This window comes from Apteryx mantelli, chromosome Z, assembly GCF_036417845.1.
Source record: "Apteryx mantelli isolate bAptMan1 chromosome Z, bAptMan1.hap1, whole genome shotgun sequence".
Lineage (NCBI taxonomy): Eukaryota > Metazoa > Chordata > Aves > Apterygiformes > Apterygidae > Apteryx > Apteryx mantelli.
Genome location: NC_090020.1, coordinates 73,118,711 through 73,144,519, shown reverse-complemented (window position 1 = coordinate 73,144,519; position 25,809 = coordinate 73,118,711). Strand labels below are relative to the sequence as shown.

General features: G+C 38.3%; 2 protein-coding genes across 4 annotated transcripts in view; one reads left to right on the top strand and one right to left on the bottom strand.

Moving 5' to 3' along the window:
• The window catches only part of NUP155 (nucleoporin 155), a 36,090-nt gene extending 12,283 nt beyond the window's left edge, over window positions 1-23,807 (bottom strand). The window contains exons 1-21 of the mRNA XM_067316715.1: window positions 23,652-23,807; window positions 21,500-21,637; window positions 21,061-21,157; window positions 19,859-19,929; window positions 19,183-19,275; window positions 18,133-18,299; window positions 16,488-16,593; window positions 15,803-15,876; window positions 15,403-15,494; window positions 15,134-15,231; window positions 14,544-14,696; window positions 12,369-12,469; window positions 10,870-11,040; window positions 9,586-9,696; window positions 8,531-8,625; window positions 6,022-6,110; window positions 3,390-3,452; window positions 3,133-3,283; window positions 2,194-2,260; window positions 1,188-1,306; window positions 874-977 (exon numbers count right to left, since the gene is read on the bottom strand). Coding sequence (XP_067172816.1) covers window positions 874-977; window positions 1,188-1,306; window positions 2,194-2,260; window positions 3,133-3,283; window positions 3,390-3,452; window positions 6,022-6,110; window positions 8,531-8,625; window positions 9,586-9,696; window positions 10,870-11,040; window positions 12,369-12,469; window positions 14,544-14,696; window positions 15,134-15,231; window positions 15,403-15,494; window positions 15,803-15,876; window positions 16,488-16,593; window positions 18,133-18,299; window positions 19,183-19,275; window positions 19,859-19,929; window positions 21,061-21,157; window positions 21,500-21,637; window positions 23,652-23,787 — 2,296 coding nt within the window. The 5' untranslated portion in view covers window positions 23,788-23,807. The remainder of the gene's footprint in view (window positions 1-873; window positions 978-1,187; window positions 1,307-2,193; window positions 2,261-3,132; window positions 3,284-3,389; window positions 3,453-6,021; window positions 6,111-8,530; window positions 8,626-9,585; window positions 9,697-10,869; window positions 11,041-12,368; window positions 12,470-14,543; window positions 14,697-15,133; window positions 15,232-15,402; window positions 15,495-15,802; window positions 15,877-16,487; window positions 16,594-18,132; window positions 18,300-19,182; window positions 19,276-19,858; window positions 19,930-21,060; window positions 21,158-21,499; window positions 21,638-23,651) is intronic.
• Window positions 23,808-24,080: 273 nt separating this feature from the next.
• Window positions 24,081-25,809, top strand: part of WDR70 (WD repeat domain 70) — a 147,251-nt gene continuing 145,522 nt past the window's right edge. For 2 of the 3 annotated variants that reach the window (XM_067315829.1, XM_067315828.1), the window contains exons 1-3: window positions 24,786-24,815; window positions 24,901-24,963; window positions 25,139-25,222. In XM_067315829.1, coding sequence (XP_067171930.1) covers window positions 24,791-24,815; window positions 24,901-24,963; window positions 25,139-25,222 — 172 coding nt within the window. In that variant the 5' untranslated portion in view covers window positions 24,786-24,790. Of the gene's footprint in view, window positions 24,103-24,785; window positions 24,816-24,900; window positions 24,964-25,138; window positions 25,223-25,809 lie in introns of those variants that run through there. The other variant, XM_067315830.1, reaches the window with a different exon arrangement.

Here is a 25,809-nt window from a genome sequence, read left to right as displayed (position 1 = left end):
CTGGACTTCTGCAACTTGCATTACATGCCTTCTTTTTATAGGGGAACATACTCGCTTGTCTCACAAATGAATTTCTTAACAAATGGTATCCTGAAAATATAAATGGTATACAGCTACTAAATATTGTAATAAGCTAATAAAACAACCTTATGGAATGATAAGGAAAATATTAGGAACAAAAAAAGAAGACAAGTGCAAAGCAACTTCTGGTTTCTATTGCAAGATTATCTGAATGTGAAAAACAGGATAAAGAGGGCACGTATCCATACAGAATTGTAATTGATGTCTTTGTATGAGAGAAAGAAGTTAAAAAACGCTTTAAGGTTTAAGCCATTTTATATTTTAGCTTAACAAATGGAAAGATAAAACTTATATTTTCCAGTGGCTCAGGGCCACTGGATGTTACTGCACTGAAAGCTGGATACTCTTCACAGAGACGTTCTCCTTTGTGAAGTGCTTTAATCAGTTGCAATGCTAAAGCTTTCAGTATCGAACTGAAAGGTAACACCTGCATAGTGTAACAAATGAAGTTTCTTGCTATAGTCAGCCTAAAGACTGGAATATTCCTCTCTCTAGATTTGAGTTTTCATTCTGGGTACATCATCTCCAGTATAATTACAAGTAAATAACTTCTTCAAATCAGTGTAACTGCAGAAACACTGATCCTGATGGAACAGCATGAAAGAAAAAGAAAGACATTAGCAAAGTTTGTTTCCAGCCTGTAGTGCTCTTTCTGAAGAACTAATTTCCAAGTATGGCATATTGACAAATGCCAAATTTGTATCATTTAGGGTTTTTAATAGGAGAAGTGAGGGAATTCAACACCTGGATGTACCATTCCCTGATACTTCTTGTTCAAAGGTACTTGCATACCATGAAATTTCCTCTGAAGTTCTTGTTGCACTTGCTGAGAACTTCCACCATCAGGTCGCATGAACCCCAGGAGCCTCTGCTGCAGATTAGCTGGTGTGCTGAAACTGTAATTCCAAAATAGAGAGAGAGACTAATATGATTAAAAATACTGAATATTTTAAAGATGAAGTCTAACAGCTCAGTTTTAGCAGTTGCATAGTTCAAGCTGAAGATCATACGTACACTGCAACTCAGTGAACACAGATACGCATAGGTCAATTTTTCAAAAGATGGACATTACACACCATTTGTAAATTTAACACAGTCAATAATACCTTGGGTTTCCAAGGGCTCCTACTGTAGCAAACTGTGAATTTCTATCCAGAAATTCTTGTAAACCTTTTAGTTCTTGTAGTATACATTCCAGCACATGGGATGGAACACTGCTTTCTACCTGCAACAGAAAGCAACTTCTTCATAGAAAGGTCACAGTTTTAAACTAAAATCACCAAAAAGCAAAAAGCAAAAAGGGTACTACAAATAAATGGCCTAATAGTAATAATATCACTAGAACACCACACTGATTATTCAAAGCCTATTGGGGAAGGGACCTAACACACATGCAGTCCTCTGAAGATACATGGTGATATCAAAAGTACTTTTTTTTGACCCTCTGATAACCAAATCACTTACGTTTTACCATTTCCAACTCAGGAGTACAATAAGGATTGAGCATTGTTATGACACAGAGTATAACTGTCAGGGACTTCCAGAGTTTCTGAGAGTTACCTTACAATGTGAGGAGGAAAGCTTAGGTAAAAGTTACTTTGCATTGCTGAAATTACTCACTTCAGGATTCTATTAATATCCAAACCCAGAAGACATATTTTGTTCAGATCGCAGGTAAAAGTGAAATGCGTACATGTTAGTCAGGAAGATGCTGGAAAATTATTTGATGTCCTTAAAAAACTTCAGTGTTTATCCTAATCCACTAAAGCATTTCAGGCTTTGACAGGAGTGGGTATGTAGAAATGAAGGATCAGTACAATCACTAAACACTGAAAAAATTGGCCATTGCCAATTGATGACACAGATAATAAATTACAGTTAGATTTCTTAAAAATAACATTCAAAATCATAACTTAAAGTGATTTCACAACCTACAATTACTCCTTGATTAAGTTAAGAGTGCAGCACTTAAACACAATCAAGAAAACATTCAAATTACAATTGGGTTTTTTTTCCTTATCAGTTTATGATAGGGAAAAGAAGTGTAACAGGGCTTGAGGGAAATACCACGGAGAAATTAAAAAAACAAAAACAAAATAATTTTTTACTTACTGCAACAACTTCTCGATTGCCACTTTTGAAAACTCGCTCCACAACTATGCTGCCATCCCAAATATTTCTGCAACATAAAACAGTACAGTGTTACAAGCCAAATAAAGTGAGTATTTTGGGGAGTCTTTTACACATAATTTCTTAGGAAAAATTAGCAATATTTTTGGCTTCAAGATCTCTAACATAAGGATTTAATTTGGACAAAAATTAGTCATTCAAAAAAAAAATCATAAAACATTAGCATGATACATTTCTGAATGGTACAGGTATAGAATATACAAAATAATAAAATTTCAAATTTAGACCTTTAATCAAACCATGTTTGATGTTCTCAAATATTTTATATATGGGTCAATATTAATCTCCCAAAATATAATGTAGGCAAACAAGTGTCAAAACAAGTATTTATTTTCCAGTCAGCATACAGAGACCCAACCAGCATATACAGAACCCTGTTCTTGGTTGGAATATTTAGCAACAGATGACCCAAGAGCAAAGTAACAGATCCTCTTTAGTCTGACTTCATCGTTCTGACCTGAACATGTTATTCAAAGCTCCTTTGCCTTTTAAGACAGGATTTTGACCCTCTAAGTCTTTCTGCAATTCTGTTTCAACTTTGAATAGGAATTGGAAACAGAGAACTTTCACAGGACTGAAATATAAAAGAGCAGTTTTTAGAGTTGTGTACACCCAATTATAGGATCAATTTTTAAGTAACTTTCCTATCCTACCTATTCACAGGACATAGTATTAGCAGAGTTGAAAAGAGAAGATACTATCATCAACAGGTACTTCGTAAACACAGAAGAAAGGAAACACACTTTATTAATCTCAATTTCAAGCATTATTAAGATAGAATTCAGTACCTATAAGCATTAGGGGACAGAAAAGCTATGAAGCAAATTGAGTGATGGAATCTCTTGTACATGAACAACTCACCCTATAATCCGGGCAAAGTATATGCAGATGCCATTGTGCCTTCCAGAAAATACTATCTCTGGACCCATCATACCACTAATGGATGTACCAGGGTGAGACACGGAATTCCCAGAAGCAAACATGGGGGTTGACATGCTAGGAGGTTGTAAACCTAGGATAATGGAAGTCAAATATTACTCTGATTATTTTGGATGCAAATAAAAAAGCCTATCGGAAAAAATTCTCCATTCCTCCAGCAGAGGAAAAGTAGTAGTTACCTTGTCCGGGTGTTGTCAAAAAGCTAGGATTAGGATACGGACTATCAACAGTCAAGGGGGAACCTAAAAAGGAAAGAAAAAAAAAAAGCAAGCTTGTTTAAAAAAAAAAAAAAGACCCCCCCCCAAACTCCACAATGCCAAAAATCCTTGTGCAAAAGCAGCAAAGTTGTCAAATCACGTGCTTTAAAGTTAAAAAACACAGAATTTAGTAAGTATACAGGACCCTTCTGCAAATCCATTCCAATAGCTTTTAATTATAGTTAAATAGAAAATTGCACTCATTTCTGCAGGACCTAACACACCTTAAGTGAAACAAATAAATATGATTCTTTCAACAGCAGTTATTAAGCATTTTTTCTTTTCAGTGTTCACATGTTATTTACTGCACGCCTACCAATCCCTAAACTGAATATAAATACTGTCTGCATGTTTTTTCTTGTTGTCTTCTGACTTCTGTTCCTGATATGGGCATCTGCTCCCAGAGCACTCAGTCTTTAGTGACTTAGATGTTTTCAAAGGTCTGCTTTTACCTTCCAAATATTTGATTGAAAGAAACTCACATTACTACTCTTATTTTTACATGGGGCAGTTGGACACACATTACAGCAACACTGCTAACTTGGGCCGTTCAGTCTGAGATGTCTGTTTTTCCCCAAGTGAGCCCAGAACAGAACTGTCCATGACCTCAGATTCAGCTGTGAATATTCAGCCCTTCTGTAAATTGAGTATGAATACCTAAATTAAGACCCCAAAATATGAGAAATGTGGTGACCTACAAAAATGTCTGTGTGCCTTATTCGGCAACATGTAAGATTACATATCATGAAAAGGGCAGGAAAACTGCCATTCTGAAAAACTGGCTTGTATAAAAGAATCAGTTTTTGCTGTATTCACTATAGTTCTTTCAAATTTTTTTATCCATTGAGCCATATGTGTGGCAAACTCCTTCACTAAACAATCCCAATTCATTCCCAGAGCATTCTCCTGTGTGCCAAGCAAAGCACGGTCTTGCAGAAAAGCAGCATGCAAATGCATGATTAGACTTTCAACAGTGAACACACATGAGCGGACTAAGTTCAAGGTGCCTGGCCTTACAATACTAACATTATTGTAATGTAGCTTCACATGCAAAGTCTCAAGGTGTTTTAAACAGACAGAAAAAACATTCTGTCAGATAGCACCATTCTGACCCACGACATGGGTCATCCAAAGTATCAGAATCTTAATTTCACATGACAGTTCTCTACCCTTTGAGCAAATGGAGTGAGCAGTTGCAGAACGGTGCCATCTTCTATACGGACCTGTCACTGAAGCAGAATGGAAACATGCGCTTTGATACTTGGTTTCAAAGATGCATAAGACATCAAAGGAACATTTAGACTTGGGGAAAAATACTTTTACTTTTAAAAGGAGTCAACTCTAGATTAGAGAGCTTTCTATCATTTCCCCCACAACTTTCACTCTCATTCTGCTCCTACCACCTGTTATCTCCACATCTGCTCTCCTCCCTGACTCCTGCTTAGTTTCATGCTCTTATGCCTTGCCTCAGCTCCCACTCACATCGCTATTATCCCATAGGATAAGGCTTGGCAAGTGAAATCATTGATGCATTAAAAATAGCTACATTTAGTGCCTTTAACACTAGTTAAGAATTCTAAAAAAGTGGGGCAACTGCTTTTCCAAGACTTCATCCCAGTTCAGTTCTCCAATATGAATTTGGATGTGCATCAAAAACAGTATGGAAAAGGAATTTCTTTGCACTCAAGGCAACCAAGTTTTCCCCCAAGTGCTATGTAAAGTTTAATGTCATGTATCAGTTAAGTGCAAAGGAAAGTGTAAAGGATCTTGGAAATTAACTAAATAATCCTTGATAAAAAAGTAAAATTTAATTCAGCAATTTAATCAGAGTTCCAAATTTATCATTATTAGTATCTTTTTAAAAACTGGTAAGATCTATTATGAAATGAATGATACATGCTAAGGGACAATTTCCTGAAGTAACTGTAGAAGGCTGCATAAAATCTAAGTGGATCTGGACAACATGGAAAGGCCTCCACTCTAACAACCGCAAGATTCTGAGGAGAAAGACTAGGTACCATTCTAGTTTTTACGTAGCACTGAAGACCTGAGTAGAAAACAAGTGTTAGAGCTTGAACTTTTAAAGGGAGAAATGACTAAAGTCCAAACAATTAATTCATTTCTTGATCCAAATTCCTCTTTTCCTCACGTGAGCAATATCTGCAGAAGTATGACAATGACATTGTAAGAAGATATTTTGTTAACAGCCACACAACAAGCAATTAAACTTCGTAAAGTAAGAATTACGGTATTGATAAATTGTTCTCTTGCTGAAGTACCTTTGGCAGCAAGAAATGGTTACCTTCTTCACATAATCTAAACAGGTTATGTGCAACATCTGGACATATTTTGAGATCATTATCACCCTCTCACTAAATCCAAAATTCACTCAGCAGAAATAGGAAATTCCTGTAATTAGTTAGCCAGTGAGAGAAGAAATACCCCAGAATGGACTGTTTCAAACAAAAGGACCACTGGTACTTATGAGAAGTCAAAGTACGACATATTTAAGGAAAAATAAAACACTAAAACCCCTGAAATTCTTGATACTCACCAGCAGGAACAGGAGAACCCAGAAGAGGTCCTACATTGCTTGGAGGGGGCAGAGCTGATGGAAATCTCATTTGTGCCTCTCCACCATACCTAAAGTTCACACGCAAAAACAAAAATTCCTCATACTTCATACACAGCCCATTTAATTTTTATGTCTTACAGAATTAATTGCAATTCTGAGGTTCTTTTGGAATGGAAAAAAAGTCAACATAACTTTTCAGAAATACTTATTTGTGACTGCTTGGCATTCATTTTAGCACAAGAGAGAAAACTAATGCAATACATGTTAAATGTAAAGCATTAACATATGCAATTTCAAAGGTAAGTTAGATCAACAACTTGAAGTGACTTATCAAACAAGTCACTTTCTTTATAGATATTTTAAATTCTGTGATGATATGCTCAGACTTTAAAGAGAGATTTACCAATTCTCAAAATTAGGCTTATATTTTAGTTTCTTTTCAAGGTTTTTCTGTACAGGAACTTGGAGAGAAGCATACAGTCAAAACGACCCAAGCTTATGCTTCCATGGCCCACAAGTACTTTCTAGCCATCTCTCTCCTACTAGCTCCTACATGGGCTAGTAATCTTCACTGTATCTCCCTTTGCTAACATCCATTTCTCCAGAGTTATCACCCATGTTTTCTCCCAAATGGCCTCATGTAATTCAGTTTAACAATGAGCAAGTATTCACAGCTTACAGAGGAGAGCTGACTTGACCTAACACCTGAATAAGGTTGGGGGGGGGGGGGGGGAAGAGAAGAAGAAAAAAAAAAAGAAACAGGCAAGCTTTTGGGGACATAACACTCAGTAGTTCTAGCCCGAACACACAGTCAAAGTTGCATATTTATCCTCACTCACTCACAACAGCTGTATTTTGCAAAACACCTCTTTTTTCTCCAGGCTATATGCACTGTTAGGTGAGCCAACAAAGCCCCACAATATACCAACTTGTTTAAGGCAGCTAATAAAAATATTCTACACATCTGTTCCATAGGATATGCAGTACCTAAGATACATGGATGACAAATGTATCCTCTAGAATGGAACCCGGTACTTCCTCACTGAATTTGTGTGTGGGGGGGAATCAGTAGCTATGAGCAAGAGCCATCAGCCCCTGAACGCAATAAGTCTATATGAATATAAAATTTCTTGGAACAATGGTGAACACCATAAGTAACTACAATATATAACCCCCCCCTCCCCCTCCCAATATATAAAAACACACCTAGCTCCACAAAACCAATCATCATCCAAAACATACAGAAAAGAACATAATACATACAAGAAGGCCCTCGAACTACTGTATTTTCCCTCAGGCAAGCATTCATGACAGCCCCTCTCAATCAAGCAGAACCATTACTCAACAAGCCTAGCCTTCAATCAGCCCTAGAACTTTATTAAATTCACTATCAGCAGAAAATACGCATAAACTGACCAGCATCAAATGAAATCAGACTATAGATGAGCAGCCTGGAGTATCAACTTGCCAACACATCTCTATAGCCACAACAATGAGCAATTCTAAAACAGAACTATTCAAATTCCAGGATCCTCCATATGTATTTCACAGGATGTAATATACTTTAGGAAGTGATCAAATACTTTTACTGATTTTATACACTGGTAAAAGAAAAAGTAACCATACTAGAACTCATACAGAGATTCAGATCTCTCAAAGGACAAAAATACCCAGCTACTACTGGGAGATCATTTACCACAGAACAACCAGCTCTAACCACTCAGTGTTGATTCTCAAAGAAACCAATAAAACACCTTCAAAAGAATATCTTAGAAATAAAAATTCACAACTCTACTGCATAATAAGTACCAGAATGCAACAGAAATGGTGACTATATGGCATGTAAGAACTTACCTTGCCCTCACCTATTGCACAAATTATAAACTAATTGCCTCTTTCTCAATACAATCCAACCACGCTACCACCTCCTTGACCTGCTAAGGTTGCCTACTGGCTGCAGATATTAAGTATATTACCTTTCAGATTATCTGTTAAACTGAGTATTTGTTCTTGTGTTGCATTTAGCCCTAAACATCTCTGCTTTTACTTCCAATCCAAATAATGACTTGAGGATCCAAAAATTTGTCTTTTCTTTTTCCAAATGGAAAGTTGGAAAAAGTTGGTCTAATTAAAGATATTAACTCTCCCTACATACTCTGCTTCAATGAACTGGGATACAGTGAAGTATAGATACAGACAAGTGAACTTAAGGCAGATCACACTACATTTAGAATAAACCTCCTCTGCACATGGAATACAAGCATCCACCAAGGGAATTAAACAGAAGTCACCACTACATGTAGCTTCCTGTGTAGACAAGCCCTAATTAGCACAAAAAAATATTACACCAAGTTTAATAGTTTATGTTCATTTTAAAACAACGCTTATTCAGGCGAGCTGAAGAGCCTGTGCAAGTCTTTAGTGGCCATGGTGACCCTAGATTTTAAGCTTAGTATTCAGAACAACCTATAGACTAATTGAAACTTACCTGAAGAACGCTCGGGTAGCCCACGCAGATACCTCTCTATCACAAGCAGCATTAGAACAGGCTAAGATAAGGCAAGTGGCACAGGCTTGGTCCTCCTAGAGGATATTATACTATTAGCAGGGCAGCTTATATCAAGTTGATAAGAAATGTGAGAAGGTTATACAGACCCATAACTAAACACATAACTGAATACTTTTTGCATCATTTTATCTAGATGGCAAGGAGATCAGGTCTTCCCAAGGAAAGAGACAGGAAGTCAATCACAGTAAAACATCCCACTGTAGCAGATAAAGCAGTGAATGAAAACTTTTGATACATGATGTTTTTGCAAACTGAAGAGGATTATTGGTAGGAAACAATCTCCATCTCAATCACCTAATTATGACTATAATTCATGAAATTTCTATGGAAACATAAATTAAGACTGTGTTGGAATTAAAAAAAAAATCTATACAAATATTTGTTTGCATACTCTAAAGGCATGTTAAAATAGCACTTAGTATGTCCTATCAAATCACAAAACAATAGATTATAGTGAACTTTCACTACAGGTACAAGTCAGTACTAGTCAAATTGAAATTGCAATCCATGATAGATACAGTTTCCCTCCTGCTTGTTTGTTATTTATATTAAATAAAAAAATGGACTGACTCTACACATTTGTACTGGCCTTTAAAATGTAAAAGCCTTTTGCAGTTGTAGAAATTTAACTTTTCAGAAAACTCTTTCTCTTTCCTAAACTAAGAATTGCATTATACTTCTTCATGCAAGAAATGAAAGAATTTCAAGAAAAGTGATATTACACTTTCATTTTTAGATACCAAAAAATGGGGAATCATTTCTCATTATACAATCTTGTGCTACGCAGACTGTGCAGGAGGAAAGGCTAATACCTGAGTTGATAAATAAAATGGTAATTGGCATTTGTAGTTAAACAAACAAAACAAACAAACAAAAAAAAGCCACTCATGCTAAAGAAAAGTGATTAAATTTCCTATAAGGCCACATAATTATTATAGATCTTCTGGTTTTCATGACAACTCAAAAATTCTCACCTGATGCAACTTGAAAAATCTTTCAATTTCTTCTCCGTCTCCACCTATACTGCTAACAAGAAGATGCCGCAGCTGATCGACAGGTCTGAGTTTATGAAACATAAAGCTCCCCTAAAAGTAATATGTAAGTCTGCATTACAAGTAACAAAGTAATACAAAAAGCAATACAAAGTTTGAATAAAGTTGTCTTTACACTGACTATACCTACAACTCCCACCCCACAGCCCAAAATGTTAATCTTTAGCATTCTCAGAGTTTTAATTTTTTATAGTACTGAGTTAAAACATAGCGGTGCCTAAAACCCAGTTCCCATTCACATGGGGAAAATTCTGTAACAAGTCCAGAAAAGGCAGGAAAAATACTGCCATGGCTAAATGATCTCCAGAGGTTGAGATAGTTTTCTTAGCCTAAAATGAAGTATGCAATATAAACATAACTTAGAAACTTTCTCGTTGTATACTTGCTATATGGCTCTCATAAATCTTCAGAACTGACTGAAAAAAAATGCTTTAAGCATTTAGGACCAAGTTCATGGTAAGACTATCAGCACTCAGTCATCTTAGCTGCGTCTTGCCTGATAACTGTTTTAACACAAAACAGCTGCCATCAAACAAATGCAGACTGATGCCAGGGTTAAGTGTCTGCTCAAAAGTTTTGTAGTTTACAAATAACATTGCCACAGAATCAGCCTTACACAAATAAGCTTCATAATTACACAAGCCTAGAGGTACTGCTGCAAGACATTAATGACCTATTAAATATTTTATAAATTGTCTAGTGGCTAAGATAGTAATTGCCCTAAAATATTGCCAAACATAACTTCCCTACTCCTCCTTTTAAATTAATTTCACACTTTTTTTTTTTTAAACACACATCCCTTTCTGGGATTCTTTTAGGACAAAGAAGAAATTTTTTGTTCAAATTTCAACTGTCAACAACAAATATTTGTTCAAGCCCTGTTCTCTGAGCAATCTGTGTCTGTTTGAATTTCACATAATCATGATAACCAAGGTTAAAAAAAGTCTCAGATGATTCATGTGAACAAAAGTTTCCTGAGACCAACAGAAAGGAATCAATGGACTGCACAAGACAAGTGGTCCCAATAGCTTTGAATAGATTTGCAACCAAGTACAGTTGGTTTCAGCAGTCTTCTCCCTTATTTGTTTTTATGTTCAGCATATAATCATAAAAGTTTATCCAAAATGAATAAATATTTACAGGCCTGGATCAGTCTTCAGGCTTTATATTTACCTTTCTGATTTCCTGTTAAAAACTAATACTCACCTGGGCTGAAAGCAGAACAAATTTCTTAGGTGGCAGCATGTGTTGTTGCACAACAACAGGGGAATCAGTTATTGGAATAATGTCTTTATTTAATGGAGTTATAATCTTCTGAATTTTGAATTCATCAATAGCAGAAAGAGCCCAGGAATGCCCATCAACACGGGTAGTCATCTGAACAAGAGATAGATATCATCCAAAGTGTGATAACAGACATAGATTTTGTCCAGGGTGATATTTTACTAATTACAACTTAAAATTATACAGAATGAAATTATTCTTGAGACAAGAAACCTCAAAGAAAATAAGCAAGTCTTCATATTGTCTAACAGAAGATTACCAACATATTTGCAGCTATATATGTTGCTTCTTCTGGGTGGCAGGGACTGAGTTTTGTACCTCAGTGTAAAACAACTTGCAAGGTAGGATCTTTCAATGCTGCCACAATACAAACAGCAACAATCTGCCAACCACATTAGAACCAAGTCTCATCAATTTGATTTATTTATTTATTTATTTTTTAAAGAACCCCAAAATGCTGCAACTGAACCATGACAGTTTAGACAACTTTCATAGTTGGCAGCAGTGCTCTAAATATAACTCAAAACAAGACATATGGTACTGAGGATGTTCGTGAAAACTGTGTACACTAATGAAAAATAACTTTTCAAGAACTGGTTACAGTTTTTTGGGGAAACCCAGCTATCCGTTACTGCCAAATGCCTTAGAAAAAAGTGAGAAGTCAGCACCTAGTACATGTGGGGAAGGGAGGTAGAGTAATGATGAAGTATCTTTATAACGCTCCTCCAATGACATTATTCTTGACAGGTCAGTCCTGTACGCCAGCAGAAGACTCCAGACTTGTTTCAGTGCTGGAATGCTCTTGCTGAACTGATGCATAAGGCAACTAACTCCCTCCAGATCCCTCCTACAAACCGACTTATGTAAGAAGCATAAAAAAATGGGTGAAGTAATGGAGAGATTGATCACATCTGATATTTAACAAAGATGTGGCATATCTGTTGAGCTAAATAAACCTAAAGTTTCTAACACACGTATATTGACTAATCTTCCTTGCCAAATTTCAACCCTGTCAAATAACACACTTTGCACTGGGAACCATGTCTTCCAATGCCTGTCCACAATACACAGCATGCTACAGACAACAATGTGATACAAATGAGACAGTATTTTCAAATATGTCAATTAATATTTCTTAGAAGTCAAGGCATTTCTTTTGATTCATAGGTTGCATCAAGCTAGAAAATATGGCTGAACTGAGAATTCCTGCTGATAGTTTCCATTCACTAAACAAAAACATTTACGAAAATAACTTAAAAATATATTGATAGGTAGCTTTGTAAGTGTATCCAAATAACTCATCATGGGAGTTTTCCTACAATCTACCCATTTCTTGGGGATAATATTATTTGAATATGTATGTCATCAGGAAAAAAAAAATCTATATTCCATCAAAATCATATGAATGTTTATTTTAGTACCTGTGTTTCCATCATTGGCTTTTGGAAAGGGAAAGAATCATGATTGATACACCACAGAATGTCATTATCCTCATTTTCTGAAGCTGCCATCAGCAGGATCCCTAGTAAGAATGGTGATATCAATAATTTGCACTAGAGCAATAATCACACATTAGATACCAATTCATCAGTCCCATATTTAATTAAAAAAAAAATAAATCAATCTCTAAGTCCTAATCATACATTTGAACAGCATTTAATATCTCTTGGGCTTTTATGCCATTTGGGTGTTCGGGTGGTCCCTATCAACACCCTGTTGCTATTCACTCTAAAGAAAACAAACAAAAATGAGGCTAAAATAGCTACAATACTCTTCATAAAAATGATATGTTTAAACAGATCTTGGAAGAAAAAGCTTCTGGAGATTACCTTGCTCATAAAATCAGCATGTTAAAAATTTGAAATAATTATTGTTTTTAGCATTGTCATTATTCTCTTTCTAACAAAGACTCAGGAACTCACTGCTAAAAGCAATACAAAGAACCTCTGATACATTGAAGGACAAATGTTAGATTCCCAGACCAATACAATGCCAATGCCCCTAAGACACTGTCTGGAATCAAAAAGCATTATGTAATTATATTCTGCATATACATACAAATGCACAAAAATTTCATACAAATTCTCCTTCTGGTCATCTGTGCTTATATCTTACATCAGTGTTTTTTGTGATAAAGAATTCTCTTTGTTATTTATTGAGGTTTGCCAAATTTGCAGTTCATTAATTTTGATCTCACATGGCACTTGATAGACAAATGGCATTTAGATCATCTACTAATGACATACATATTTTGGGTGTTCAGCTGCTTGTTATGTAAGTAGTATATAAGTTTTTCCCCTAAAAAAAGGGAAAAAGTAATAATAATCTTATTTATATGGTATTTCAGGTCTCGTCATATAATGCCTAGTGAGTGCAGTTACACTACACCAAGTTAAAAAGTGCCAGACATCATTCCTAGAACTAGAAGCTGATTACTGATACTGTTAATTTGTTAAAATGATCCTTGGTATGGTTCTGTGCCAGCTAGTACTCTTGCAGTTTCTGCACATAAAATGAGAGTTATCATGGTCCAACGACTAGTCCCAATGGGGTATCTACATGCAGCCATTCCATTCTTTCATTCATTGGACCCTGACCTTGCTTCTAGCAATGGTCCAGGCATTTATGATGTACTAACACTGATGTGGCCTTAGTGTACCTAATATTTCATACAGGAACTACAAGGATTGATTAATCCTTTTGTTACCTTTTGAACTTGCAATTCACAAAGCAAGTTACCATGGGGAATAGTGAATAAGGTCTATTCATTCAAATTGTTTCAAAGAGACAAAAAAAATCCAACTCTCTAGACTTAGCTAGAAGATACCAAGACTGTAATGACACCTTTTGTTTCTCTATTGATTTTTTAAATGTAACCTTCATCAATGCCCTCCCCCAACAAACCCACATCAGTCAGACAAGAAATATGAAAGATGACTTTTGAAGAGACTTGCAGTCTTGTTTGGTTATATGGTGATCATGAACCGTAAGAATTATTAGACTGCTTGCAGACATTTATTTGAAATGTTACCCAGGAGGGCAAATAAGTGACTAAAAAGGTCAGCAACACAGAGATGATTTCCCCTCATTTCTATATCACTTTTTAAAATTCAGCCTAGAGTCAGAAGTGCCTAAAAGCTGAAACCATCCGGAAGCTGCTTGGTGGCCTAAATTAATTCAGTAATTAAATGAGTCAAAAAATAAACGAGTCAGCACAGTTGCTAAACTCAGCAAAAAGGACAGGCACTAAACAGTTGAGAAGCCTCTTTCTATCCCTTGCTTTGAAGAATTATGGCACATGAATAGAGAAACGTGGGTGAACTTGCACCCTATTAAAGCTATTTTATGGGGAGATTAGTAATTACATGAAAAAGACAATTAACACATGAACAGAGTTCTTAGCTCAAATACTGCACCTTGCAGAAGCACTAAATTCTGAAAACTATGGCAACCTTCCATTTTCAAGAACCTTCCCACTAACACACAGAAGTCATGCTTAGCTCTTGGTATTTCCATTGCTTCAAGCTCCCAGAGGTAAAAACAGTGACAGTGATTGTCACAAAAAAATCTCATCTGGGCTGTATTTCACTGCTTACCTTTGCTATAAAGAGCTCTGTGAACCTTTGAGGGTTTCTCCACATTAGAAGAAGCCGAAAATCCAGGAGGCAAACGGACATGAACCAATGTTAACATTGAGGGACGAGCTGCTGGATGCTTAAATTGTGAAGTACTAAAATACAGTCGGACACCTAAACAAAAGAAAAAAGACTGCCAATTCCATGCAATATAATATAATTGTAATATTAGGAGGAGCATCAGCACTTTGGAGCGAAAGCTGGTTTCAGACGTGTAATAAATTCTGTACATACACCACCATATTTCTTGCTGGAAAGCCAGGCAGATTAAAATGGTTTTAACCTAGCTCTGCCACTAATTTCCTAAAGAACTTCTGTCCTGCCACTTTCTTCTGTTTTTTTAATTAATAAAATATGGATCATAATTTAAGTGACCAGATTATACTCAAATCAAATGTTAAAAGTTTGAATATATAAAACAATATATCAGAATGAAACGACATTTTTCAAAACTTTCATTCTATAAAAAGGAAAACTTTTGTCAATTTTGCTAAATGATGCAGATGCCATTTATCAGTTAAAAAAAGGGTTTATTAATATTGCTTTTTTACCTGCATGTGTGATTGCTAGCAGTTGACAGTCTATGGATTCAGAATTCTCAATCACTGCTATTTGAACAATAGGCTTAAATACAGAACGATCTATTGTTCTGAAAAGAAAAAAAAAAGAAAAAAAAAGTTTTTCAAAGAAAAAAACCTGTATTTTTTTTTACATAATTGACACTGTATGACAATCCAAAGAAACAAGCAAACAACATTCTTTAAAAATATAGTGAAACTAATGGCCTTAAAGGAAACCTCTCATTGTAGTTGTCATATACCTGGCAATGTTCCCAGCAGCAGAAACTACAGCATTTTGTGAAAGAGAAGTAACCCTAGTCATTCCTTGACCGTCTTGTCCCAAATCGTAAACCTGCAATTTGATAATAGTGCTTAGTGTTTTGCAATTTAATTAATTCATATAGCCTGACCTACCATGCAGCAACACAAACGCTCTTTAATTTTATTGCATTCTCATGTTTCCATACAGTCGAGGGGAAGATCAAAACACTACTCTTTTCAAAAAAGTACTTTGGGTCTTGGGCACACACTTTGTTAGAGAAAGATAAACTGGAATAATATCCTGACAGACTCAAAGAGAATTACCAGGTACTGAGGAGAACTGTAAAATCATATGCACATTAGTAACACAGCAAACAATCATTAGAGTAAGTCACATACTTGCAGCACTCCTTTTTCTGAGCGGGTGTATAAGATATTTCGAGAGTTGTCAATGGCAATTTGAACTACAGGATCTGGGAGGGACAAAAGAAGAAAAGGGTGAAGAAGAAAATCAACACTGGATTTGGTGAAAAAATGTTTAAAGCAGAACACCTTTAAAATAATCCAATGCAAGTTAACAAACACTTCAGTTTGACTGATTCACTTCTTAGAAGAATCTCCAAGACTTCTACCACAAAGTGATTTAAAACAGCAAACAATTTCCAACAATTATTAATAAACTTAAAAATTAGCATTATTTAATCCATCCCCGAACAAAAAAATTGTGCAACCATTTCAAGTTAAAATTTCACTAAACAGTGAAATAAGGTAAAACTATTTGTTTAAAATTTGTTTACTGTTTGCAATGATCCCATTATGAACATATTAATTTTGTACTACAGAATATAAATTTTTAGTCGCCTACAGAATAGAAGGTTTTAGTCACAAATATCAAAATTTTCAGGCTTTGCTATCTATATCCTGACTGGGGCATACAAACAAGTGACCTGATTTTCAGAACCACCAACCACCGCAACTTCCATTGACTAAACGCACACAGCGAGAAAAGTATTCAGTTTTACTTAGTAGTATCATTTAAAAGTTTATATTAAATTATTGGGAAAAATCTAACATAAATACTTACCATCCTCTGAGAATGTGAACTGTAGCAATGAAGGAATAAGGAAAGAGAGCGTGCCTTTTGAATGATTGATTTTTCTACATCGCTGGCTAAACCAGCCTGCCTCAGCCTACAATTTAAAACAGATGCAGTGTTAAAAGAAAAAAAAAAAAAAGAACCATTAGTTCTATTAAAAAAACTGGCTGTTACCAGGAAAAGTAAGAAAACAAGCAAAAATCTAATTACACACCATTGATTTCAGTGAAAAAGAATACATTTTTCATTTGAAAGTTGTAGCTGATTATTAAAAGCAAAATTTTACACAAAAAAGGGCAAAAATTTTACACATAAAACTGCCAAAGGAGGTAAATGTATTAAGAAAAAAAAACCACAACAAAAACAAAAAAAACCAACTGCAATTCCTATGGGAATCCCTATGGAAATCCTCCTAGGGAAAGATCTGCAAACTGACTAAACTGCTTGCAATTAAACTAAAGTCAAAGCAAATCTAACAAAAACAATTGCTTATATTAGATTTATGAATGATTTTTAATATCTTCTTAATAAAAATATAGTCTTCACTTATTTTTCCACCAATTGTCTATATTCAATTACATGTGATTTGAATAAATCTGCTTATACATTCTTTGTCTCATAAGCTCCTACATAATGCTAAGGTATGAGACAGTTTGTCTTGGCCTTGTTTAGTATTATCAATTTCACTATCATTTTTGGCACAAGGATCCATCCATGAACACTAATTAGAGTAATTCAAACTGTTATACTTAAAATAAGTTCCATTATCTCTTTGAAAACAACATACAGAACATCTCATTATGGAGATCAATTTGGAGCAACAATGTGGATTTTCAACTCTCATTGTGTTGACGTATGTGAACTTAACACTGAGCTTCAGACTAAGATTTTCAAAGCTAAAATGTGAATGCAGACATGATAAACTTCAGTTAAAAAAAACCTCTGGATATTCAAGTTAATGAAGTGCCTCTGAAAATTTTAGCCTATAGTCTTCTGGCATTTACAATTTTTTTTTAAATGGTCTGATGTACTTTCTTAAAACTAAGATTAAAACTGGTTATGGCCATGGGTATCCTCTCTTGGGACCCAGCACAACAGGTCACATCGAAGTGAAGTCCTTGTGTGCTGACAATGAAAACTTAAAGAGGAAAAAAAAAAAGGTAAAAACATTAAAGAAAAAGCTTAATTTAACTCTCCCTGAAGGAAAAGGAGTCAGCTCAAATTTTCAAACTCATTTAATGAGCTAAAATTAAACACTGAGAGCACAATAACTTTTTCTAATCAGCTACTAGGTTTATCTGCTTCCAGTGACCAGAACAGTTAATGCAGTGGCAAACCTATTTAGTAGACTGAGATATGACAACTGGAAGCAGCAGTACTCCTAGTAACTGCGACACCTCATGATTTATTTTATTTTATTTTTTAAGTTTACCACAGCTATTTCTCAAATCAGCTATTTATAGGCCTCTTGGAAAAAAATATGTCTGTGATGAGAACTCAGAAGTTTGTGTAACCAAGTCACACAACAGAATTCTGAAAGAAAGGAGATGGCAAGATCGACATCAAATTTAGAACTCTTAGTGTTTTCATCCCACAACCATGAAAAATGCCTGTGCATAAAATCTATAATCACCTGATAAGCTACTTCATATAAACAGCCATCCTTTCCAGCCAAAAAGATACGCCCATTATCAGTGGATGTTATTGCCAGCATGCAAATATTATCTGTAGGGAGCGAATAGAGAGGGTCTGGTAGCAGCTGCATTCCACCCGACATACTGTCGTTGAGGGCTCCAGAACCTTAAGTGAATTAAGAAAAAAAAAATTCTTTAATTTTTAACTTGTTCTTATAAATATTATAGGTATTTCAGAAATGTTACAGCAAACTTCAGAATTACTAAACACATTTTGTAATAGTTTTCCTTCGAAGTGAACTGCAGAATAATTAATCTTTTGTTTTTAAAAATTATAGTAAATTCTCTGTCTAAGTTTCCAAGAAAGGAAGCAAAATCTCTTTTTCCATATATTTTCTAACAGTTGTTACCTCCTCTAAATACCAACAAACCTAAAATATAAGATTTCCACATTTCTCTTTCACAGCAAGATACAATAAAAAGAGTGAAAGATTATAAGCCTCTCGCTTTCTCAAAACAATTCTATATTTTCTTTACTATATACATACACACACACACAATGTACATTTAAATTATACACACACACACACACATATATACAACATATATATTTTCTCTACTATATATGAGGTTGAAAGAAATTGGTATCAGGTTCTCAGTTTCTGTGGCTGGAATACAAAAGCCAACCATTTTAATGAACTCCATTCAGTGTTTGCTACTAAGATTCATACCCATCTCTTCCTTTCCTCTCTAATATACTATTTAATTAACAAGACTATCTGTTTCAAAAGTTTATTTTATGTTAAACAGGTGAATGACACAGTTTAATGCTCCTCTGAGGCCCAGGATCAGTAGTTGCATACCCCATAAAAAGGGAATTCCTTCACCCAGGCTGTAAAGAGATTTATAATTTAGCAAGGAACTTAGCACACGGCCTTGCTTTTTTAATGTTACTAACAAACATTTACCTGTTAATGCACTACAAAGAATACCCACCTAATAGCTTTAATTTACTTAAAAGGAGAAAAGAAAAAAAAAGAGAGAATTACCTGCTTGTATGTTAGCACAACTGAGCCCTAAAATCACAATATCCACTGGAGTAGCCAGAACAAGTAAGTGTCGTACATGAGGCTGGAAAATGCCTAAGGGGGAAAAAAAATTAAATCTTATTTGCAGTCAATCTCTCAGACTCACAATGAATGTATCCACTGTATTCACTGGATAGAAATATCTGCTGGTTAGAGGGAATAGTCATATTTAAGACCAAATAACCTGTCAAACTCTAGAGTCGGAAAACAACCAGCAGTTCAGCTTCCAATTTATGAAATACAGGATCTTAAAAATAACATTTTTCTTATAAACGTGTTTCTTTTATATTCAACCCCATTGCCAATTCAACTTTGACTTCAATGTTACATAAGCAGTAGCTACCAAAAGAATTGGGAGGGCTAGAAATCAAGACCTCATGAAAGATACCCTGAATGTGTAAATTTGTAAACAGTAGAAATGTTAGAGTATAATGTGGGTTAAAAAAAAAAAAAAAAGCTAATCAGCACAAATGATTGTTAAATTATACATTACTTTTGGATTGTAATCAATTTCATAATGGTTCTACAAACAAAACATAACCACACATATAAATATATAGGCATTTTTACATATACAAACACATATGAAGAAGGTTCAGTAACCGCATAATTCTAGTCACTGTCATATATTTCTTACCTCCTTTTGGCTTCACAAGACCCACTGCAAGAATAGTTTCACTGAGGCCATCAAAATAAGCAAGGTCTCCCCTGCCAACATACAAGAAAAAGCTGCGTAAAAACTGAAGAATTACATAATAACAAAGTCAGATTCTGTACATCTAAAAATTATTAATACTTGTAACAATTTTAAACTATCTACACCTTTTGCTTAGAGTGAGAGCAAGTCCAGCAGAACGGAATGACAGAAATTTCATGGTAAAACTATATAGGCAACCATTTGAGCTCATTTGAGCCTCCTACAGCTAAGCTTTAAACCTGAAATCCAATTGTATTTTATATTTTTGTTTGTTGTTAATTCATATAGTCCACTCTGAATTACATAATGCAGCATAGGTAATGCCAATTAACATCAAGAATGAGGAATTTATATGGTATCTGTTTCATCAAAAATACCTAAAGGAAATTTAATTGAATAATTTTATCTATTATAAAAAGATAAAAACCTCAAACTCTTCCCCCAGTACCATATCTTTAAGAGTATGAAGTTTTGTATTATTTGGTGGAATGTATTTAACACACTGGGACACAATGTAAACATATGGAGAGGAGCTATGTGAGGCACAATCTTAACTTTAAGCTAAGAAATATAAGAATTATGTATAAAGCAATTCCTACTGAATTCTTACCATACAAGCAAGTTAGAAATACAAAACTGTAAATCATAAACATATCATTGTCATTGGAAAATATTATAAAATTATTTTCATTTATGTTTCCTTAAAATAAGTTAGCTATATAGCCAAAGTACCAAGGCCATATTATTTAGCATTGTGGAAATGACTGACCGCTTTATAGCATTAATGTACTTAGTAAAACTACTTAACTGAGTTAGGCAATTAGGATAAAATTTTTCCACCTTTTTCGGCATAATCGAAGCCTTAGCAGAAATACACCAATAACTTCAGGATATTGAATAAGTCTAATTAAGCAAATACATTTTTTTTTCTTCCATCTCTAGATGATTTGGCAGCAGTATAACTAACTCTTAAAAGTCCTCAAATACTTATTATTCAAGAATTTTAGTACAACCTAAAAGAAATCAAGATACCTTATGCTGAAAAGCACACCTCTGTGCTACAGGTAAATAATCTCCACTATTGCAATCACTTAATTTAGATATAATAGAACGAAACCATCAGGAATATGTTGTGTACATACCCATCTTCATAGTTCCACATGAAAATGTCACTGTCAATGGTTAGCCAAGCTCTGCTGATTTCTGGAAATACTCCCATCATACAGTTGCACTGCATATCTGAAGCACTGCAGATGTAAGGACTAAATGCATGTAGGCTAGCAAACGCAAAATCTCTTTTTGAATATTTCACAATTTTAATATTATTTTAAAGATAGTAGTTCACAAACTATGCACAATAAGCACTCAAAGTTCCTCATATAGGAACCAATTCCGCAAGCAGCTCTACACAAATGGACCTTATTACCACTTGGAGCCTTTATAAAGGGAATGCAAGCAAGATCAAGGTTCATCTGTGCAAGAACGATGGAAGGATCTGGGAAAAACAATTATGAAAGAACAAAAGTTCACTTCGAATATTATTACATACACAACCTAACACATGATTTTTCATCAGGATACGTCCAAACTGCTCCACTAGCTCAGGGGGAAGTGGGACTCTGCGGACTGGGCTGATCTCTGGAAGATTAGGTATTGACAGCAAACCTGGTCCTTGCAAAGGATAATCCATATCTGACATACCAGAAACTGTAGGGCTACCTGTAAATAACAACAACAACATTAGACTTCCTATAAAGAAATAAAAATTTACAAAAAAAAAAAAAGATACTCTTTATCTTTACCAGATTTTTTCCTAATCTGTGAAATCTAAATTAGACTAATGCTTATTTCTCATTTTAATTTAGATGAATAATCCATCCCTTAAGACTACTCAAAAACACGGTCTTGATACTGCAAAGCCTTTAAGCATATAAATACTGCTACTCACAAAATACGCGTGAACAAAGGCATCTGTAGGATCAGGACCATAAACAGTTAATCTAACTCAGACAAAAGCAAATAGACTTGCAGACGTATGAAAGTACACTTACACAAAAAGCAATAAAATGCTTTTAAAAAGCATAGGAGTTCACAATCTAAAATAATTGTATTTGTGACACAGGTTATACAGTAAAGAAAACTGACCCAGAAGCTGTCAAATCTGACACTGTTTTACACGTTAGCCTTACAAACAGTTATTCAAACTACATTTGACAAAACACAAAGTGAAAGAAGTCTCTTCTTTATACTTCAAAGTTTCCCTATGTTTTCTCCTGAAAAAAGAAAAATTCAGGCTGTGTATGAGAATACACTTCTAGAGAGACACTTACTGAGCACTAATGACTATCTTAAAAGTTACTCTCTAAAATGCTTTCTGAGTATTAAATTTCTTTCTATTTTTTTATACTCAGGATACCTCACTAGCTTCTGACAAATCAATGCTGTATTGCAGTAATGATTTTTTAAATTTATTTTAAACTTCTCCTAATTTCAAAAAAAGAACACCATCAGAAAAAAAAAAAAGACCAAAACACTCCAACCCCCAAATTTGAGTTTTCTTATTCATCAGCAACAGCAAGATTGAGTCCGCTAGTTCTGCTTTACTGGACTTCACATCAAACTTCTCTCCTGGAAAGACTTCAGATTATGCTTTATATGAACATTTAAAAAATAGCTGCTTTTGGTAATTGCAGGGCATGATCTAATCCTACTGGCCAACCTACAGACTCTTATAATAAGTCATCTAGCCCTTGGCCCACTCTCTGCCACCTTTTTTCCAAGACTAGCCTTTCTTTCATCATATATGGCATTAATCTGCCACATGAACAAATCATGAGCAGCTACCTTCACCTAGAAAATGCTCAGCTGTACTCCCAGTTTCAAGTTAATGTACCCATGTTCCCCCACCATATGTGATACATGTCCATAATGCTGCTAGGCTAGGTACACTTTGGCCATGCACATCATATGCTATCATAACAGAAAACAGATACTGTTAATATTCGATTGTATCCTGCCACCTGCTGGATACACACTGATTAGGTCACCTACAGCCCTAGAATGGGTCTTTATGGCCTATTTGGCCAGATGGCTAGCACCAATGAAGTATAAAATGATGCCTCGATGTTTCAAAGAGGACAAAACAAATGTCCGAAGAGAGCTATACATTATATCGTAACTACACGTGATGTACTGCTATAGACAAACAACAGGCACTCAAAGAAGTTTAAGATTTTCAGGCAACCTGTAAGGTTCAGGGATGGTGCTGTACACTTAGTGACACTAAAAACATCCTGCAAGAGACTTCCCAATAAACGAGATGGAAAACGAGTGCTGTTTTCACTGCCTTTTAGAGGGAGACGGGGCTGAAGTGCGAGTCCTAAGCCCCTTCTTCTTGCAACCGCTCCCGCTACCATGGAGAAAGCCCACGTTACCACCTTCGCTGAAGTGCCAAAGCGTCCCCTACCGCCACGCCAGGCCCTCCCGGGGAATCACCAAACCGGGCCTCGTCGGGCTCAGCCCTGGAGCCGTCCCCAAGGCGGCAGGGCCGACGGCTGCTGCCCCCGGGGCCCAGCCAGGGCGGGGGGCTGTGGCCGGCTGGCCGGCCGCCCGCCGAGGGGCCCACGCGTGGCCGGGCAGGCAGCGTGGGCCACGCCGCAGGCCTGGCCCGCAGGAGACCGCGGCAGGGCCGGCGCGGAGGCCCCAAGGCAGGGGGCGACCGAGGGCTCCTCACCGGGCGCCGGCACCGCCAGCAGCTCGGACAGGTCCGGGTAGCAGCGATCATCCTGGATCTGCCGGTCGATGATGCGGCCCGCAATCTCCAGCGCCTCCTGCGCGGTGGGCGCCGCGGGGCTCATGGCGGCGGGCATGGCGGGCCCGGGGCCGGGCCGGGCCGGGGCGGCGCCGCCTCAGCGCACGGCGAGAAGGCGCGAGCCCACTACCAGCCGCTGCGCGCCCCGCCAAATCCCGGCAGGCCCTGCGCGCGCGGCGCACTTCCGCCTGGCACACGGCCACTTCCGGCGGGGGAGGGCGCCGGGCAGGGGCTGCGCGCCCCGCCGGGGAGCGGGTGGGGAGGCGGCAGCCGGCAGCGCCCCTCGGCGGCGGTTGGTCTCCGGGAGGGCGGCGGGAGCGGGTTGCTGCTCCCGCACGTGCTTGGCGACGGGGGGCGGCCTGGGTGGTTGCAGGTTCGTAGGTGGTGGCTGCGGTTCTTGGAGCCCTGCCGTGACGCCGCGGCGGAGACGCCGCTCACACGGGGCCCGAGCCGGCAGCGTGGCCACGTGCCTCGCAGACGTTAAAACACGCGCGCACGCATCTTGTTTGTAGCAACGTTAGCCAGAAATGGGGAGGAGCCCGTCCCCCTCCCCCCCGGCAGAGGCACACGCGTGGGTTCTGTGAAGGCTGCACGGAGCTGCCTCCGCGCGGCGCCGGCCTGGCCGTTGTTTGTCCAGGACTTGCGCTGGCGCGTCGGTGCCCTCGCCGGGCCTGGGCCTCTGCTCGTGCCCGTGTCCCTGCTCTGGGCGGCGCGGACGCTCCCGAGCGGTCCCAGCAGTGAAACAGGCGCGGGAGCTCCGGGCTTGGGTTTAACGGGAGGGATCTGGCTTGCAAACCACGCGCAAGACCCTGATCGCGGTAATTCTCCGTTCCGGGGCTGGTGCAGCCCCATTCGAAGCGCTTAGCACGCGCGGCGGGCGCCCGGCGGCGGAAGGGGGAACCCCACCGCCGCTTTCCCCGGCGCAAGCGCCGCCCCGCCGGGCGGAGGGAGCCGCCGCCGGGCCGGGAGGGCGGCGCCGGGGCCGCGCCGGCCCCTCCCGCTGCGCCGCGGCCGCTTCCTGCCGGCGCCGGGGCCTGTTGTGGTTCCGGGGCGGCGGCAGCATGGAGGCGCCGGGAGCGGCGGGCGGTGAGCGGTGGGGCCGGGCCGGGGCTGTCGCCGCCGCCGCTGTCGCCCCCCGCGCTGACCCCGCGTGGTTTTTGTCCCCTTACAGACGCTGCGACGCTGGCGGGGCCCGACCCGGAGCTGGCGGCCACCATGGGCTTCTCGGGCTTTGGTGCGTGGCGAGTCCCGTCGTCCCCCCCCTTTGCCCCTCGGGGCCTCGGCGGCTCCCGGGGGCGGCGGCCGTTGGCGGCCCGGGAGCGGAGCGGAGCGGCCGGGTCACCCCGCCGGGAGCGCCCGGGAGCGAGGTGGGTCACTCTCAGAGTCTCCCTTTTCGCCCCCGTTTTTAGGGAAGAAAGCTCGGACTTTCGACCTCGACGCCATGTTTGAACAAACGAGAAGAACTGCCGTGGAAAGGAGCAGGAAAATCCTGGGTAAGTAACGTGACCGCTGCCAGCTAATGCTTTTTACTGTGTACTTTGTTTTTCTGTGCTGGGGTGAGGTTTTAAGTGCATCAGCTTGCCCCCCCCCCCTCCCGCTTTTTTTTTTTTTTTTTGAAAAAGTAGGTTTGTTCTAGGAAGACTATCTGAAGCAGTTTGGGGCTTAGTAAATAGGCAAGTTATTAATTTACATATGTTATCGGAGTGCATGCAAGACAGGCGTGTGCAAGGTTCTGCTTGTGAGGCATCGCCAGCAGGCACAGAGGGAAAGGTGGGATTGGAATACAAGCTTCTTTCCTTCCTTATTTTAGTTAGTTGCCTATTTATTGTGGAAAAGGAGCTGGTACAGGTGGATTTAATTTAGAGTGAACAGAATAAGAAAGAAGAAACAAGGGAATGCCTTTTGTGTCTTATAACATAGAGCAGGTTTTGTGGCTGCCCCCAAATCGGTCTTCACCCCCAGCTGTGCTCGAGGTGGGTAGGTTTTAAAGGTGGCAGCTTGGGAAGGGAAGATAGCGAAAATGATATGTTTTGCTTCTGCTGTCCAACCGAACACCATTCTAGCGAGGATCTTTGGGACA